General features: G+C 36.2%; 1 protein-coding gene across 14 annotated transcripts in view; it reads right to left on the bottom strand.

Moving 5' to 3' along the window:
• The window catches only part of CACNA1D (calcium voltage-gated channel subunit alpha1 D), a 157,090-nt gene that overhangs the window by 34,621 nt on the left and 104,651 nt on the right, over nucleotides 1-17,818 (bottom strand). For all 14 annotated transcript variants that reach the window (XM_039360901.1, XM_039360911.1, XM_039360912.1 and 11 more), the window contains 6 exons: nucleotides 16,640-16,799; nucleotides 11,547-11,674; nucleotides 11,336-11,432; nucleotides 9,997-10,099; nucleotides 8,666-8,767; nucleotides 3,301-3,431 (listed from right to left, as the gene is read on the bottom strand). In XM_039360901.1, coding sequence (XP_039216835.1) covers nucleotides 3,301-3,431; nucleotides 8,666-8,767; nucleotides 9,997-10,099; nucleotides 11,336-11,432; nucleotides 11,547-11,674; nucleotides 16,640-16,799 — 721 coding nt within the window. The remainder of the gene's footprint in view (nucleotides 1-3,300; nucleotides 3,432-8,665; nucleotides 8,768-9,996; nucleotides 10,100-11,335; nucleotides 11,433-11,546; nucleotides 11,675-16,639; nucleotides 16,800-17,818) is intronic.

Here is a 17,818-nt window from a genome sequence, read left to right as displayed (position 1 = left end):
ATGGTGTATGTGAATGAAAAGCTTGGATATTTAAAAGTAATCAATTTTGAGAAAATTATGACTGATAAGAATGGTTTGAATACTGAGGGGAAACTAAGCTTAAATAAGAAGTTGAAAACAGGACACATAGTGACTTAATAAGATGACTTTTATAAATACAATTTAAACATAAGCCAACCAGAAAAGATGTTATAGATGGGTGTTATTGTTATTTGTACAAACACAAGAAAAAAGTTTGTATCCAACCTTTATATTGAAAATATTAAGAATTATATTTGTTTAATGTTGACAAAGGAGACTACTACTGGAAGAAGAGAAGATCAAGGAAATATACTATTAATTAATATATTGATTATGGAATTATAGAAATTAATCATTATTGATTGTTTTTGAATATATGAACCCAGACAACACACTGCTTACTAAACACTAAAGATTGTTATTGTGAAAAATCAATAAAATATATTTTTTAAAAAAGACAAGACACTCGCAGATACAGAACCTTTATTATACACATTAGAAAACTACGGCATTACATTAGTTTTTGATATAATTCCCATTCAAATTGAGGCACTTGTCATAACATCTAACAAGGTTTGAAATTCCTTAGCAGTAGTCGCTCGGCACCAAATCTGGGCTATAGGGGGCTGATCAAAAACAGTCCAACGGAACTGCTTTAAAAGTTCTTGGGTGCATCTAGTGGTGTGCATACGAGCATTATCATGAACCAACACCACACCGGATCCGAGTGGTGCCATAGATAATCAAATGTGAAGATGCCAAAGGACCATGATTCAACCATCAATTCAGAAGTCTACTGTGAAACATTATGAAAACTTAGATGAGCCATCCATAACAAATGTCGGGGCATGTGACTACCACTAAGGAATTTCAAACCTTGTAAGACGTTATGACAAGTGCCTCAATTTGAATGGCGATTATGTCAAAAAGTAATGTAATGTTGTAGTTTTCTACAATAAAAGTTCTGTATTTGTGAGTGTCTGTCACTGATAACCAAATGGACGTTTATTTCCAAACTGCCCTCATATATGGATGGAGTCAAGGTTTCAGTTTTTTAGATTTTTAGTTAAGAGTTTTAAACTTTAATTAAAAAAAAATATAAACCTACTTAGGGCTTCTACAATTCACAAATGTTTCTTGCCTCAAAATAGAGGGAAAATACTATTAATCTTCATTAATAATAATAATCAGAAGAGAGATACAGGGAACACAAAAATAGGGTTACATTTAACTTGGAATTGTAAGTTCCCATGTCACAGAGTCACATTCATTGAAAATGTGGCCATCTTTAAACCCATATTATGTCTAACCCAATATTCTCTATGTTACTAGATACTGGCCACTATAAGTCTCATTCACACTACCAATATCTAGTTGCCCGATGCATCTTACTGATCCAGTGGTTTCCAGCAGGCATTGGGGAATTTCCCAGAAACTTGATGAACAATTCTGGGCATCTAGTCAAACTCTGGAATTTGTAGACAACAAAAGTGTTTGACAGGATCACCCCTGAATGGCGTATCCCTAAATAATGAGATGGGGGGAGAAGGGAGGGTTTCATTGGTTTACTGAGAAGCTCCAGGAGATGAAATATCAGAATAGCCACCTGGAGCAATGCTGTCAAAAGACAAACAATGAATATGATTAAACACAGATGCAAGTTCCCCAGCGGTGGTAATACAAAAGTATCAATACTTCTCCATCCTTATTATACTCACAAATTGCCATTTGACAGCCTTGTTTCACACAACTCCCTTTTGGGGAATTGTGGGCCACTGCAACCTTTTTGTGATGAACTATGTGGAAAAAAAAATCTCTATTTTTTTCAGAGTTAGAGGTCAGCTGGGCAGAACTATTGCTATGACAAAAGTGAGATCTTCCAAAGTAATGGGATTTATTGTGAAATTAGTTCTACAGCCAGCTACTTGCTGAATAACGTGAACATGCTATATGTTGTATGAGGCATACTAGTATTTGGTAGTGTTCCAATTCTGGATTTTGCCAGTGTGAGATATTAAAGGAGCAGGAGCTCAGAAGCAACTTTTCTTGATTATAGAGAGATCTTGAGAGTGTGTAATTTGAAGAGGAAGAAGCTGAGCTTTTTTGCTTGCCCAATTCTCTTAAAAAACTTCAATCATAAAAACTTGCCTTTCCCCACCCCCCAATTCTGGATTTACTTTTGAGACCACAAAAGAGTTGAAGAGTTGCATGTGGTCTGCAGTTTACATACCTAGGCACTCTAGATGTTCTCTATATTCCTACAAACAGTTTTGCCTCAACCTTCCATTTTCGGCTGCTGGCTAGACTGGTAGTTAATATCATGCTTCATCCCTTACCATGAACTAGAATCTGCCATCTTCTTTAAGGATAGCAGGCTATCTTATGCACTGCAGGGCAAACTTCCTTATACAATCTTATATTTCACTATTGCCTCCTGGGATTTGCTTCCTGAGGAGGCTTCCTCATTCTGGCCAAGAGTAGGGCTTCTAGCAGAACTTGAAACAAAGCTTTATCTCCTTTGTCAAATAATGCTTCACAATGAGTTCTTTTTATGTCCTTATCTTTCAACAAATGGGAATAGGATAAGTGCAGGGCAGCTTTTTCCACTGAATGATCATGCCCATAAACTTCACACATTGGTGGAGGATGTATGTAAACAGAAAAACCCCTGCTCAGATTTATTAATGCTTCTATACAAGCATACTCATCTGTTTTTAGAACATACAGGAATATGTCCATGTGGATTTAATTAATGGGATGCTTTCTTTCAACCTCTTATAGTGTAGCTATTATATTGCTGTTTAGGAAGGAGTGCAGATGAAAATAAGTATGATAATTCCATGTACATTCACAGTATTTGGAGGTCTCTGTTTTCCCTCAAGGAACACATTCAAGCTTCTTTATTCCTAGTGTCAATATAGATTTCTGGTTCTTCTGAGATGTATGCAGAAGAGCGTTCATATAGAAAGGTCACATACCACTTAAATTCATGTGGAACCTGACTATCATACATGATGTTATGGAGATCAGCATCTTAATACCTGTATCTTAAAAACATAAAACCTACCTTTGTCCTATCTGCTGCGGCTTCTATAAAATATTCTTCACTTACCTTTCAACACACAGAAAAATAAGATTACTCTTCTTAATGTTGAAGGGCCCCAGGCATCATTACAAAGAACAGTCCTTGTGGCCTTGCTGACTGCATCTACAGCCTTTACCTGTGGTTATTAATAAACTTGCAAGATGGTTAGTTAAAGTGTAGGAAAACAAAGTCACCTGTAATGCAACGGTGGTGTTCTTTGCAGGGTATTTTCCAACCAGTCCTTGTTCTTTCCGTTTCTTGAATTTCCTAAAGTAGTCCTGTATCAGAAAGGTGGCATAGAACTTCCCCACGGTTACCTCATCATCTAAATGAACAGACCAGAGAGATGTCTCCCACCTCAGCGCATTTCATTAAAAGCCAATATATATTCTTTATCCAAGTGAGTAAAAAGTGTGATCAGTGCTCTGTGCATTAGGGTTCTGGCTTATAACAAGGTAACCTGAATCTAGCATAAAGCAATATTTAACAGGCAAATTAGGCTAAGCAGTAGAAGCAGATAAGTGAAGTATGTCTTATGAAAGGAAAATAAATTATTTTAGTAGAATTCAAAGAGAAAGCAGTTTTTTTAAGAGGCTGATAGTTACATGAATCTGAAATACTTTCATCCATTTGAACCAAATTACTACAATAAGAGCAGCCTAGGAAATTCTCAGGTTTATTTGGATTCAGTCCTTTTAAAGGAGGGATGTGCAATTTTTTAGACAAGAGCTTCATGTTGGAAAGGGTAGAAATCTAAATTTAATTAAACAGCTAAACTGACAATTTCTCATATACTTAATAATTTCCTCTCCATGTTAAAATAGAGTAATTTCACTATCAAAGTTTTATGGGGGTTGCATATAGCTTGATATTATTGATAAAGGGAACTTATTTTTATAACAAATTCAAACATGTCCAGTTATTCTTATAACTTTCTAAACCATTAAGGTACTATGTAGGTTTTCTCTCAGTGAAAATACTCAGCAAATTATACTCATATAAAATAAAGTGACAGATATCAGAAATCAGGCTTTCGGGCAAATGCTATCATCTTAAATTGATCTCCTATACTGGAAGCTTTACCTGATGGGGTCTTTAAGAAGATTTTACAATAACTCGATATGTTGAACAGCATTATTACCACTAAAAGCATAGATATAACTCATGAGTGATCATTTCAGGAACAAGTTAACTCCTACACTTGACTCAAAATGAGAGATTCCCTTTGCTCTACTCTTATTCCTCACTAACAAGTTCCAGATCTCCTCTGGATGGCTCTCCACACTTTGGTGGTGATTCGAAGGCATAAAGGGGGTAGTTTTTCTGAAAAATATTAGCAATTGTTTTGGATTATTGGTGTTATATTATTAACTTTTATTTCACTACCATATCTAATTCTGATTACAGAAAAGAGATTTTTTTAAAAAATCATCCATTTTACTTTTTACATTATGGACAGTTACAAAGAATTTCATTCCAAGGTGGTCTTAAATGCCTTCCTAAAATAATGTTATTATTCTGGTTAGATTAATAATACTACATATAAAGCAAGCCCATATTTGATAATGTATTTTATATTATTCTCCTTTAGAAGAGTTCTTAAACAAACAAAATTTAATATTTAACGTTGCTTGGTTGGGAGTCCAGTCTGTTTCATGCTGACTTAAATAGTATTGTTGAGTCTGATCTTATCATGTGACAAAATGTCTTTTGAAAAGCTCCTCATCAACCTTCATTTGTGACAATGCAAACTTAGAAGTCCTAGCAATTCAAAGTCAGGTAATTTTTTTCTTTAAATCATCATGGTTAGTTAACTATATTTCAAAACCATGAGAACACCTGGTGTAATCTGCCTTGGAAACCATTTTCTTAAAAAATCTATTTTCTTAAAATAGATTCTCATTGAGAATCTATTGAATTAACTATTCTTTTATATCACTAACATGGCCACAGAATAATTGCACTGAATGTTCCTCTGTCCATATAAACAGAATCCTTTAGAATTTAGTTCAATGGAAAATCACGCAATAGTGACATGCATTTTGACCCTACTGAAAAAGGAATTCATGGTAAGAATTGGATTCTTTGATTAGGCCAATTGCCTGTATATTCTGCCCTGGTCAGTGATGCCTATATTAATCTAATATGTCAAAGGACGAAGTACAGATCTTAAGGACTATCTTTGAATAAAAGATAGTGCTAAAATCTGAATGTCATAAAAGTAATAAAAAAAAGAAATCTGCACACAGATCTGATATTGGTAGTAGTTAAAGAACCAGGTTAGAAAGCAGGAGACTGTGAATTTAAGTACCACCTCAGCCATGAAAGTCACTTTGGGCCAGTCACTCTACCATGTTTCCCCCAAAATAAGACTGGATCTTATTATTATTTTTGCCTCCAAAAGAGGCACCAGGTCTTATTTTTGGGAGATGTCTTACTCACCTCTGGCACCGACAGCCCTGCCCAGTAGGTCCACTTCTTCTGGGCCAAAGGAGCAGCTTCATTCTGTAGCTGCATTCCAGCCTGCAATTTCCCAGTCAGGCCTTTCCAGAAGGCCTCTGCAGCCGAGTACCGAGCTATGGATTCAATCCATAGCTCAGTTCTTGACTGCACAGGTGTTCTGGAAAGGCCTCTGACTGAAATGCAGGTCTTGCTGCAGAAGACGCCTCAGAAAAAGTGGGCCAGCAAGGAGAGGCCTGGCTGACAGGTAAGTGGGTGCGGGGCATGGGGGCAGCTCCACACTCTCACCGCCTGCCCTAGCTTGATTTTTAAGTGTGTGCTTCATCCCAAAACTAGGGCTTATTTTGGGGGTAGGGCTTATATTAGAGCCCCCCCAAATAAAGCTAAGGCTTATTTTCAGGGTAGGCCTTACTTTTGGGGAAACACAGTATCTCAGCCCAATCCACCTGACAGGGTTGTTCTTGTGAGGAAAATAGACAGAAAGCATGTTGGTTATGTTTGCTGCTTTGAATTATTTGCAAAAAATAATGTAGGTGGGATACAAATAATAAAAATAATATTGAGATAATTATGAGCTTATGACAAAGCTTTTTCTTAAAGAATTCTCAAAATATTAATTTTAATAAGGAAATGCTCTTTAAAATGGATTTCAGAGGACTAAGAAATAAACTAAATGGGACAAAATACTTTATATGCTATAATAGACAAACATGCCTTAAACTGGCCTTTCAGAATATACATTTTTTTATGTATACGCATGTTTGAAAGTGGGTATTCACAAATCCATATTTGCGTATTCACCCACCTTTACTTGCAATTTCTTGCTTTTAGTAGAACAGCAGAATATGCAAAGGGGACAGATGTAGAGCATATTTTACAGACCAAACATGGACCCTTTCTTAGTGGGCATAGAAGAAACAGAGCTGATATCAACATGAAAAATATTAAAAGGGAATGGATTTCAACAAAACAAGTAGGGAAGAAAAAAGGGAATATTAGACAAGTGTCTGTGTGCTTGGAAAAGAGTTAATAGGGGCATTAAAGGAAACCTTGGAATAAAACAGAGCAATGGCTTCTAGTGGGTTTTCCCCCCATCATTCATTTTGAGTTACATTTTTTGCAATGTAACGTGACATTTGATATTCAAATCACTTTTAGTCTCTTTCGAAGTATTAATAAATTTAGAAAATTAGTGGATTTAATGCTAATAGTATCTAAAACTAATACTTTCTTGTGTTAGTATTTCTTATTCTGTAACTGTGCTTATTATTGAGAGAGGGTGAAATGACTGTAACACTTATTTAGATCTTGTCTGAGAGTGGTAAAGCATATTGAAACTAATGAAATAATGTGACCTAACTTAACATAGATAAAACTTTGGTCTGTCCAATATATGTCCTACATACACCTATTTTCATTCTAATCCACTGATCTGATCTGAAATATAAGCCAGTATAATTTACAAAGTTTTCTTCAAATTATGACATTGCTTAAACTGAAGCTATATAATCTTGAACTTATTTCAGTCTTGTGAGAATCTGCACGCTTGCTTTTCTATAGGTTTATTTTTATTTCATATTCCTGGATTATTATAACATCCTTTCCTTTTTCATGTTGCCTATACTCTGTAAAGATTTCTCTGTGCTTGTGAATTTACTGTTGCACCAAAATTTGGCAGTCTTCTGTTTCCTGCATTTTAATGACAACTGTTGTGCCTTTGCTTTAGGCAGGTTCAGTCATTTATCTTGTCACAATACATTGATGTCATCTTGTACACAGTGATGCAATTGTGCTGAACTCTCCAAACTCCACTTTATAGAAGGCCTGTTTTATGTGTTAGGTCTGAATCACGTACTCAGTAAAAGGCTCTTCCATGCTCAGTTTAGACAGCCATGGCTTGCTATTCTGAAGCATGTCTCTGTATTTCAATAAAAAGAGGGGAATGAAGCTGGCCAGAGGCAACACTGATTCCATGCCACCACCCTAAAACAGAATTGCTTCAGAATATTCTGAAAAGACTGATAGTTGAAAGGAATAGAGGCTGCAGAAAAAGCTCAAGCACATTGTTACAACAAAAGCAAACTCATCTAGGCCATGCAAGAAATCAGCTGTGCAGCTAGAAAAAAAGCAGAAGGGGACACAGAAATGTCATTTTAAATGTGCAGTATCTGTTTTCTGGACAGTTGGCATTGCTTGGCATTGTCCCATCCCACCCTGTATCTGAGTTGTCAGTTGCCAGGGGCTTCTTCTGAGCTGGCTGAAAAGTAGGACAGCTAAACATGCTCTCTCTCTCTTTGTCTCTCTCTCTCTCTCCTGAAATACTAAGGAGGTCATCTTTAGAGAGAGGACAGAATTCAGTACCTTCAGGAATAAGTCATTTTTCAAACCTAAACCAGAGTGATCTTGAAGGGTGCAATAATACTAAAGAAGTACAGTGAACTATAAAGATTTTAGAAGATGAACTCCAACAGCTGGGTGTCTTGGATGTCTGACAGCAGCCTGAGATGTTTTCTAACTATGCAAGAGATCCTGCACTTTTAAAATGAAAAAAGCAAATCAGAACATCACCTGCAATCAACACTTTATCACTGTATTTATCAACAAGTATATAACTGTCCATATATCATTAATATATTTGCATTTGCATTTAACTTAGATGCATTTAAATCAATCATAACTTTCCTAGTTACATAGTTCTAGCTAATATACTAACATTAGCAGATTGTTTACTCCGTGTTTCTTAATAAAATTACTTACTCTTGATTAATTATTTTCTTAAATTTTGGGCTAAGAGTGTTGAAGAAAAATAAAAGAAAGAATGGCTCACAAATTTTAGACGAAGTTCCAAATTTAAATGCATTACTAGAGATAATAAGAGCTTCTTATTAGCACATCATTATTCTGAAGCCTATAAATTGAAATGTTTATGTATAAAGGAATGTTTAAATTCTTTATTCCAGAATGCTATGTTATGTGATTTTCTGTAAAACTTTACTATCTTATCACTTAGTTAATATTAGCATTCTGGTTGAATTGTTATAGTATTTTTCTGTGTCTTGTATTTAAAGTGTAGAAGCTATGAGAAATCATGTTACTAACCACCAGCAGGAGGAACAACTTGGTCCAGGAGTTTCATACTAGTTTTCTTCCAGATTTTCTTTATAACTGCCCTGAGTTCTTCATTTGCTTGCTCTAGATTACCTGAGGAGAATGGGAAGGAAGGAAGGAAGGAAGGAAGGAAGGAAGGAAGGAAGGAAGGAAGGAAGGAAGGAAGGAAGGAAGGAATTACATATATTAACATGTAACTAAACAGCAAAATGTCAATATTTTTGCACATGGTTTGGATCTCTACAGCTAAGCCAACGTTAAATGGTTTCCAAAAAGTCAATAGCTTTGACACTAGCTTATTCTGCTTTTATTTTGAGACTTCACGTAAACAAATCTGACTGCCTTAAGATTCAAGAGATACAGATTCAAAAGAAGGCCTATCACTTCCAGTATATTTGTAATATTCTCCCACAGCAAGTCTGGCAGATTGGATTTATAGATTTTGAAGTGGTTCCTATCTGGTTTGCACTGTTTCAGGAATACCTCCTCATTGCTGCTGTTTTCATAGCAAGGGAAGGTAATGACTGGGGAAAACAAACACAGTGGTCCCCTGGATACATTTGAGAAGCTCACAAGCCTGATTTGGAGGGTGATAGCTTGTTCCACATATCCTTCAGCAATCAGCACAGAAGGAATATTGGCTAGGATCCAGAAGAAAATTGACAGACACCAACATTAGTACTGCCAACAGCCATTTCAATGAACAAGTAGGATAAACAAGGAAGACTTTTCATGAAACGCCACCATTGTAAAACAAATTTATATCTTAAAAATATAGAGCAGTTAAAAAAGCCATATGATGTACTGGCTATATGCAAAACTTTATCTCCTGATAGTAAATTCCCTGGATGTACTGAAGCATCTGTCAAAAGGAAAACAATGGTTATGAAAAATTGGTCCTCTAATCTGCAGATACCAAATTGAAGCAAATGTACAAAATAAAGAAGGTACTGATACCAATGAATTTCATATATGATGAAATATATTTTCTGATAGCATGTTACTTTGGCAACAAAGTATTATGTACAATTTTTTGAAGACCAGAGATTTTGAGAAATCAAGACCAGTCTATACCAAGTTCAAAGTGCAATTGATCTCCACCACCTATTCTATTTGTCAGTAAAGGAAACTATTGTTCCACAAAAAACTGAGATTTGGGGCTACAAACATAGCTATTCTATTTTTACAGAAAACCATATATGCAACTGTTTACATTTAGAAAGTCTCCAGGTGGCCATCACATATATCAAAGATCAGTACTACGGTAATTATTTGATAAGGAGAAATAAAGAATGATTGAAATATTTATTGTAAGCTCCTACCTTCAGTTTTGATCTTCAAGGCTGTTCTTACTAAAGCAAATAGAGTAGCATTAAACATAACTGTTCCGTCACTGTTTAGGGGCATGTTCATGGCTACCAACCTCTGCAGATATTTAAAAAAATAAATAGACACAAAGGAGGTTTAGTATGCGTTTATCAAATGTTTAAGTGTATGCACAGGAAATTAATCTAAAAATGCATAGAAGGATATATCATAGTTAACTGGTTATTATTACTCATAGATGTTATGAGCTGAATACTACAGGGATATCTTACAAAATAGAGGAAATTCTGCCTGACACAAGAGTTCTGTAAGTAAGTCTGCTTTATAATTAACATGTAAAACAATTTATACCTAACATACTTTATACATTAATGGAAGAAGATAAATATTTGGGATGAGCATATCATAATTACTATAAAGTTTCATTCCTTTTTATTTGATAACTTCATAGTTGTTTAGCTCTCTCATAAAATCAGTGGTAAATATTTATAGCTGCAAGAAGAATAAAAAGTAATTTCTGTGGATAAAGATTCTAGATATTTTTGAAATTTCCATTATTCTGAAATGAGACTTGTTTTTTTAAAATAACTATAGCTATTTTATTTACCAAAGAAAACTGGATGATCCTTTCCATCATACTCTCCTCATGGGCAATTTAGAGGCATTTGCTAATCTCAATTAATAGTAAAATGCTAGTTTTATGCTCTGATTCAATTACTACTTAGTACAAATATTGTACAAATGTCTAGGCATTACCACAACACTCCTAATCTGCTGAAGACAAGATGGTGTTTGTATATGCAACTTCAGTATAAAAATGGAAACTTCCACACAACCAGAATCTATTGTGCTTTTCCTGCTTATATTCTACATTGATAGGCAACCGTTTTTGATCAAAGGATCTCAATTAGCCTTTTAGTTCTAGTTGGGAGTTACATGAGTCACACTAGCCAGTGATCTCAAGAGCAAAATCCATGTCATGTATTTTTTTAAAACTAAGAACCATCAATCTTCTTGCTTTAATTACAGGGACCTTTTGATATATATGGGACTTCTTTACTTTCTTTCATAACTGTGAATAGGCAATTTATAAAAATCTTGACTATTCTTGAATTCTCCAAAACTTCCTTTTACTACCAACCAAATACTGCTCCATATCAATGAACCAGAACAAAAGAAAGAAGTTTTATTATTTTTGTAATAATATATAACAGAGCCTAGAGAAAAGGCTAATAATTAACAAGGGAGAATTGACTGCAATGAATATACAGGTATCTCTTCTCTAGAAATGTGAATTATGTAGAAGTTTTTAAAGAATCAATGACCCCAGCTTACCTTGCAGGCTACTCTGTGAGGACATAACTTGCCAAAACCAAGGGGAGGCTGGATGCGTCGCAATAAAGTAACAACATCAAGGTGTTTTATTCTCCCTCTACAAAGAAAATTCAGGAAAAAAATTAAATAGCTCTAGCTGACTTACATTAGGCATTGTTTTGTTTTTTACCCTTTTTGATGGGGACATATTGTAGTCATGAGTGTAACTTACTTTGCTTCAGGATCATATTCTGACCATATTCTTTTAAATTCATCCAGATGATGTGGACCAAGGATAGACCAATCACGTGTCAGATAATCAAAGTTGTCCATGATGACAGCCACAAAAAGATTGATAATCTTAAAAACAATGGAAGACAATATTAGCATATAGCTCAGGTAGCAATCAGAAAAACATTGAAAGTTTTGTTTATTTATAATAATAATAATAGAGTTGGAAGGGACCTTGGAGGTCATCTAGTCTAACCCCCTGCTCAGGCAGGAAAACCTATACCATTTCAGACAAATGGCTGTCCAGTCTCTTCTTAAAAACTTCCAGTGTTGGAGCATTCACTGATTCTGGAGATTGTTCCACTGGTTAATTGTTCTAACTGTCAGGAAGATTCTCTTTAGTTCTAGGTTGCTTCTCTCTTTGATTAGTTTCCATCCGTTGCTTCTTGTCCTGCCTTCAGGCACTTTGGAGAATAGCTTGACTCCCTCTACTCTGTGGCAGCCCTTGAAATATTGGAACACTGCTATCATGTCCCCCTCGTCCTTCTCTTCATTAAACTAGACATATTCAATTCCAGCATTTATTAAATTAAACTTGGGCTCTGAAATAAATATATCTTTTTTAAGACAAGTCCTTGCAATTTTCTTGGCAAGATTTTAAAAGTGGTTTGCCATTGTCTGCTTCCAAGGTCTGAGTGAGCAACTGGCCAAAGGTCACCCAGCTGGTTTGTACCTATGGCAGGACTAGAACTTACAGTCCTGTTTTCTAACCTAACCACTATATCAAACTGGCTCTCCATATCTGTCTTATACCTTAGACAGATATAAATGCTTGCTAAAAATAAACTTGCCTGTAAATTTAATTGCCTGCATTTATTTGGCTGTAAATTGTTTCAGAGTAGAATGAATACAAGATTATTTTTTTTGCTCTTTTTGGCACAATGTTCTATGGGAAAGCCTTATTCTCTACGTACACCTTCCATTCTTTAGATAGCAAGTGGAAGGATTATTAAGGCAAAGGTTGGCAGATTCCTATAAGTGAAAGCTAACCTTAAAATGGTTTTGGTCTCATACTATTTATGGCTTTGAAGATTAGAGTTAATGTAAGATGTTCATAAATATACTAGAGTGTCAGCTTCCAGTGAAATTGGAAATGTTATACCAACTCTGGTGATTTAAAATGTTAACTGTGGCAAACATTTTATAATAGAAACTGCAACAACAGTGAAAGCAAGAAGTAGACCAGAGATGGTGAACCTTTTAGAGACTAAGTGCCCAAACCGCAACCCAAAACCCACTTATTTATTGCAAAGTGCCTGGGCCACATCAGCCTCGGGGGGGGGGGGAACAGGGTGCTGCCTCTGAGTGCTGCCTCTGGCAAGCAAAAACTGGGGGCGCAAAAATGGGCCACCATGTTGCAAGGCGCAAAATGGCCACTGCCGCGCTGCAGGGTGCAAATACACGACACTGTACCACGCAAGAACGGGGCAGGGCTAGTGAGTATCACGCAGGCACGACCCCTGCCCCATTTGCAGCGCATGCCTGCTTGTGGCTCTGTGCGCGCATGCATGCATGTAAAATGCTTCTCTCTCCCTTTTCTTCCAGTCCATCAATCAACAATCGTTGGTGAGGTTCCTGCTCTGGTGGTGGCCTGATGGACCTGGTGGTGGCGCGCGTGCCAATAGAGAGGGCTCTGAGTGCCCCCTTTGGCATGCATGCCATAGGTTTGCCACCACTGAAGTAGACTATTAAAGGAAATGCTACATTGAGCAAGTGTAATATTACTGAACACATTCATGTCAAGGCAAGAAATGTGTTTCCATTAGTCAGAATATGATTAGAAGAAAATATTTGGAGGAAAACAATAGAGATATGGACATAATATACATTGAACCCGATATTGTCTCCTTATGTTATTGCATATATTATTCATGTACAACACATGAATGTTTACATGAGTAGTTATTGATACTAGCGTATTATTTGATTAGACTTTGACAATAAAATATAGGATTAAATAACAAAGTAATGCAACTTGTCATGGTTAGGTTACTTTCTAGTTTCTAGAGAGTTAATTGCCACTATAGATTTCTGTGGGGAGGAAAGATCTGTTTTATCAAGTTCACTTTAGAAATCTAATGGGATTTTGCGGTTTCTAAAAGCCCCTAGAGAATTTTTCAAAGTCCTGGTAGGCAGTTCTGTCAAGTGCCTAGTAAACCCCTAGAAAAGAGAAAGATGGTGATACTTGACAAGATTGCTCCTGAGCAGGCTCCATCTAGTTCAGGGATTCTCAACCTTGGCAAATTCTGGGAGTTGAAGTCCACAAGTCTTAAAGTTGCTAAGGTTGAGAACCCCTGATCTAGTTGCTGACTCATGGCAACTTCTTGGTTTATTGAGGACTTCCAAGAGATGAAGCAAAGGCATGCCAAGAGTAAAGCTGCTAGAAGAGGAACAATGAATGTGACCCAACATGAGAAAGAGCTCAGGTTTCAGCTTAACAGTAGCAACAAGAATGGTAAAGTCATATGACTTTTCCGTTTTTACTGTATCCATGACTGGATATCTAGACAAAATTTGGCTGTTGGAGTAAATTTTGAGGATAAAATCACACATTTGTTTGGGGTTGGACACCAGCTGGGCAAATCCAGATGATGACAAGAGATATCCTTTTATAATCTGGAATTCATTTAAACCTGTGGATGAGGATGTATACAAGCTCCTCTGTGCTATTAGATCCACTCTTTATAGATTAAATCCTTAGTCTACCTGGTTGGTAAAAGCTGCCAGGGCAGAAAGTTGAGAGTGAGTGATGACCAATGTATCCATGAGTGAAGAGGTGGTACCACCATCTTTCCTCTAGAAACCACCTCTTGACATGGCCATTTTAGACAATAATTGATCTCTTTTTAGCAGAAGATGATTGAATTGTAGTTAAGGGACTCTGGGATGAAATGGATTATCTAAATCCTTTCCGGTCAGGATTCAGGCCTGGCTGTAGGACCAAAACTATATTAATAACTCACGATGTTTTTGGCAAGAGAGAGAGAGAGAGAGACTATCCTTCTGCAACTTAGTAGCTCTAGATACCATGGACTAAGATGTCCTAGACTGACTACAAAGAAAAGGGAGGAAGGCACTGTTCTTCAATGGTTCTTCCATTTCTTAGTAGTAATCTCCAGTCAATAGGAGGAGCTCAAGTGCTCCATTATGGACAACTATGAGACTTGATCTCCTCACTACCATGCAAAGCCACTGAGATAGCTCATCTGCTGGCATGAGGTGAGGTTTCAGTATGTAATGATATCCAATCCAATTATATTTCCACCGTGAGTCATGTAAGTGATGTGGTGGAAGTCCTACTCAGTGTCTGGAGGCTATCTGAATCTAGAAATGGGATTTCACTAAAACCTATTAAAATAGAATTGGGTTGAGTCGAGAAATAGTACATATTTGATTCTGGATAAGATACTGCTGCAAATGGATGTGGCCCATAACTTGGGAATCCTCTTGAACTCGTGATTCTTGATTGAATAGCACAGGGGACTTCAAACTTGGCCCTTTTATGACTTGTGGACTTCAACTCTGGCTGAGGAATTCTGGGAGTTGAAGTCCACAAATCATAAAAGGGCCAGGTTTGAAGACCCCTGGAATAGTAAGTAGAGGCTGTAGACACAAATGCCTTTGTACAACTATTATTATATTGATTGCTTTGCTTCGGTTGTGATCCTTTCTGGATCAAGAGGCTTTCTTCTTAGTCACTTATACCTTTAGTGTCTTGAAGATGGATTGCTAAGGAGACTACACTGATGTTAAATTTAATTACAGCCGCAAGGTTGTTAGTAAGGCAATGTTGGAAGAAGGAATCTTTGCCTACTTTGCAAGAGTGGTTTCTTAAAGTTTCTTATTTGGCGGAAATGGCAAAGATTTCGGCTTTCTTGAAGGATCAATCGCAAGAGAAGTATGTTGTGGTATGGAAAAAATGGATAGATTTTATATAATATAAGTTAGATATAAAAAATATTATCTAGTTTTTTAACAACTTATATTCAAAATGGAATATTTTGGTTTTTTTTTCTTTCTTTTTTTGTTCTTTTTTTCCTTTTTTCATTCTTTTTTTTAAACATTTATCTTTTGTATTCATGTATTGTTAATCATTTTATAATTTTTTTAATTAATGTATTTAGATTTTTAACTAATGTTAGATTTATTTATGGTTTATATCTTTTTTTAAGATTCTTTGATGAAATTCTAATTAAGCCTATATATCCAGCTCTGGGAAGGTCGGGGGAGGGAATGGGAGGGTTGGGGAGGTTGGGGGGGAAGATGGTTTTTTTTTGTTTTTGTAAAATGTCAAAACTCAATAAAAATTATCTTTGAAAAAAAAAAAGAAGATGGATTGCTGTAGTGTTCTATATGGGACTGTCCCACAGACTATCCAGACATTTAAACTGCAACATACACCAGCTTGAGTAGCTATGTATGCAAAAAGCTTTGCTCGTGTAACCCAGCATCTAGTATAGGAGCTTCACTGATTGCCAGTTAGTTTCCAAATACAATTCAAAGTTTGGTTGTTATTCTTACCCCTTGTTTAGCTCAAGGCCTGGATACATTTATATTGCTTTCTCCAAATTAAGTCTGCTAGTCCACTAAGATCAAAAATAGAAGGCTTGCTGATAGACCCACCAGTGAGGGAATGTCCTCTTCAGGGATTCTTTTCACTGATCATCCCCTCCTTTGGGACACACATCTTACCCCCAAATATTTATAACACTCTCTCCTTACTATATTTTTGGAAAGCCATAAAATCCATTCCCTTCAGAAAGCCTTTTGAGGAAAAATAAGAGCATGTTATCTTGAATAGGATACATTGTACTGATAGATAATAATTAGATTAACTCAGTTTTGGTTTTCATCTGATATTAATTCTGCAAGCATTCAAAGTCTTTGAAAGTGAAGCACCACATAAGTAACAGCAATAAGGAAAGGAAACTATAAACTAAACTAAACTAATGCTTTGTGAATTAATAGAATTAATCTTTAGTACATTTGTCTGTTCAAATTTTAGCCATTCAAAAATTTACTTTCTAGACTCACCAAAAAAGCACATAACATATAGAAACTGATGAAATAAATAATAGCAAAATTGCTTCCACATGTATATTCTTCTCCAGGATTCTGATCAGAATCTGGGTCACAACTTTTTCCTGGCATGCAAGCTAGCATGATATCTTGCCAAGCTTCTCCTGTGGCACACCTTGAATATGGAATAAAGGAAGATAAAATAAGGCAAATAATATTGTTTCTTCTAAGCATAACATTATTATTGTTGTTGCCTAATAATGGTCCCAGACAATGTGAGTGACTGCACAGTAAAGAGATAACATACTATGTTGTTTATTTTAAAAAATATATTAAACCTTTATTTACTGTTACCATTAAAATTTTGAAAGCATAAATACATTGATTTTATTAGTATTAACATAGTATGCTGGATTTTTTTCTGGTTATTCTCAATGATTGCCTAATGATATAGTGTAATAGGAGTTCTGTATGTTTTTGTATTCTTGGGCTGCTTGTTCATGTAACCCAGGGGTAGCCAACCTTGGCTCTTAGCTGGCTCTGGAATTCTGGGAGTTGAAGTCCACGAGTCATAAAAGAGCCAAGGTTGACTACCCCTGATATAACCTCTAGAGCCCTCATGAATTTAGGGATTAAATAAATAAGCTGCCCAGAAATTCAAAAACATACAGAACTCCTATTTCACTGTATTATTAGGCAACCATTGAAAATGGCACAATCAATGCAGGAGGTATCCTAGTTCTCCAACCCTCTTATATTTCAGGTACTCAGGATAGAGACAGGCCAGGACTCTTCCTAATGCTTTCCTTGTTTCACAAGCTTAAAGAATGTTTGCAGTATCCAATCTGGATTGGTCACTGGAGTTTTGTCTTCCGAGCTTTCAGACCCCTGCTGGAGCCCATCTTCAGGGCTCCAGCACGAGTCCAAAAGCTCAGAAGACGAAACCTCTGAGGTCCCGATGACCGACCCAGATTAGATCCTGCAACATTATCCTGGGACATGTATATTCGCCTTCATTCTTTAAAGCATGTTTTTGCACATGTTGTAGCCTTCTCTGAACAGTTTTTCCAGGATCATCTCTAAATTTGACAGGGCAAATTCTATTAAATAATACCATCTTGTTAGACCAAGGACCAACTGCGCCTTTCTGTTATGGCACCTACCTATGAAGCAGTCTCCCCCATGCGTCCTGCT

Source organism: Crotalus tigris, unplaced genomic scaffold (genome assembly GCF_016545835.1).
Source record: "Crotalus tigris isolate CLP2741 ecotype Arizona unplaced genomic scaffold, ASM1654583v1 scf7180000019181.594810, whole genome shotgun sequence".
In the NCBI taxonomy this organism is placed as follows: domain Eukaryota; kingdom Metazoa; phylum Chordata; class Lepidosauria; order Squamata; family Viperidae; genus Crotalus; species Crotalus tigris.
The sequence above is the reverse complement of the archived record's forward strand: the minus strand, read 5'-3'. Positions and strand labels throughout refer to the sequence as shown.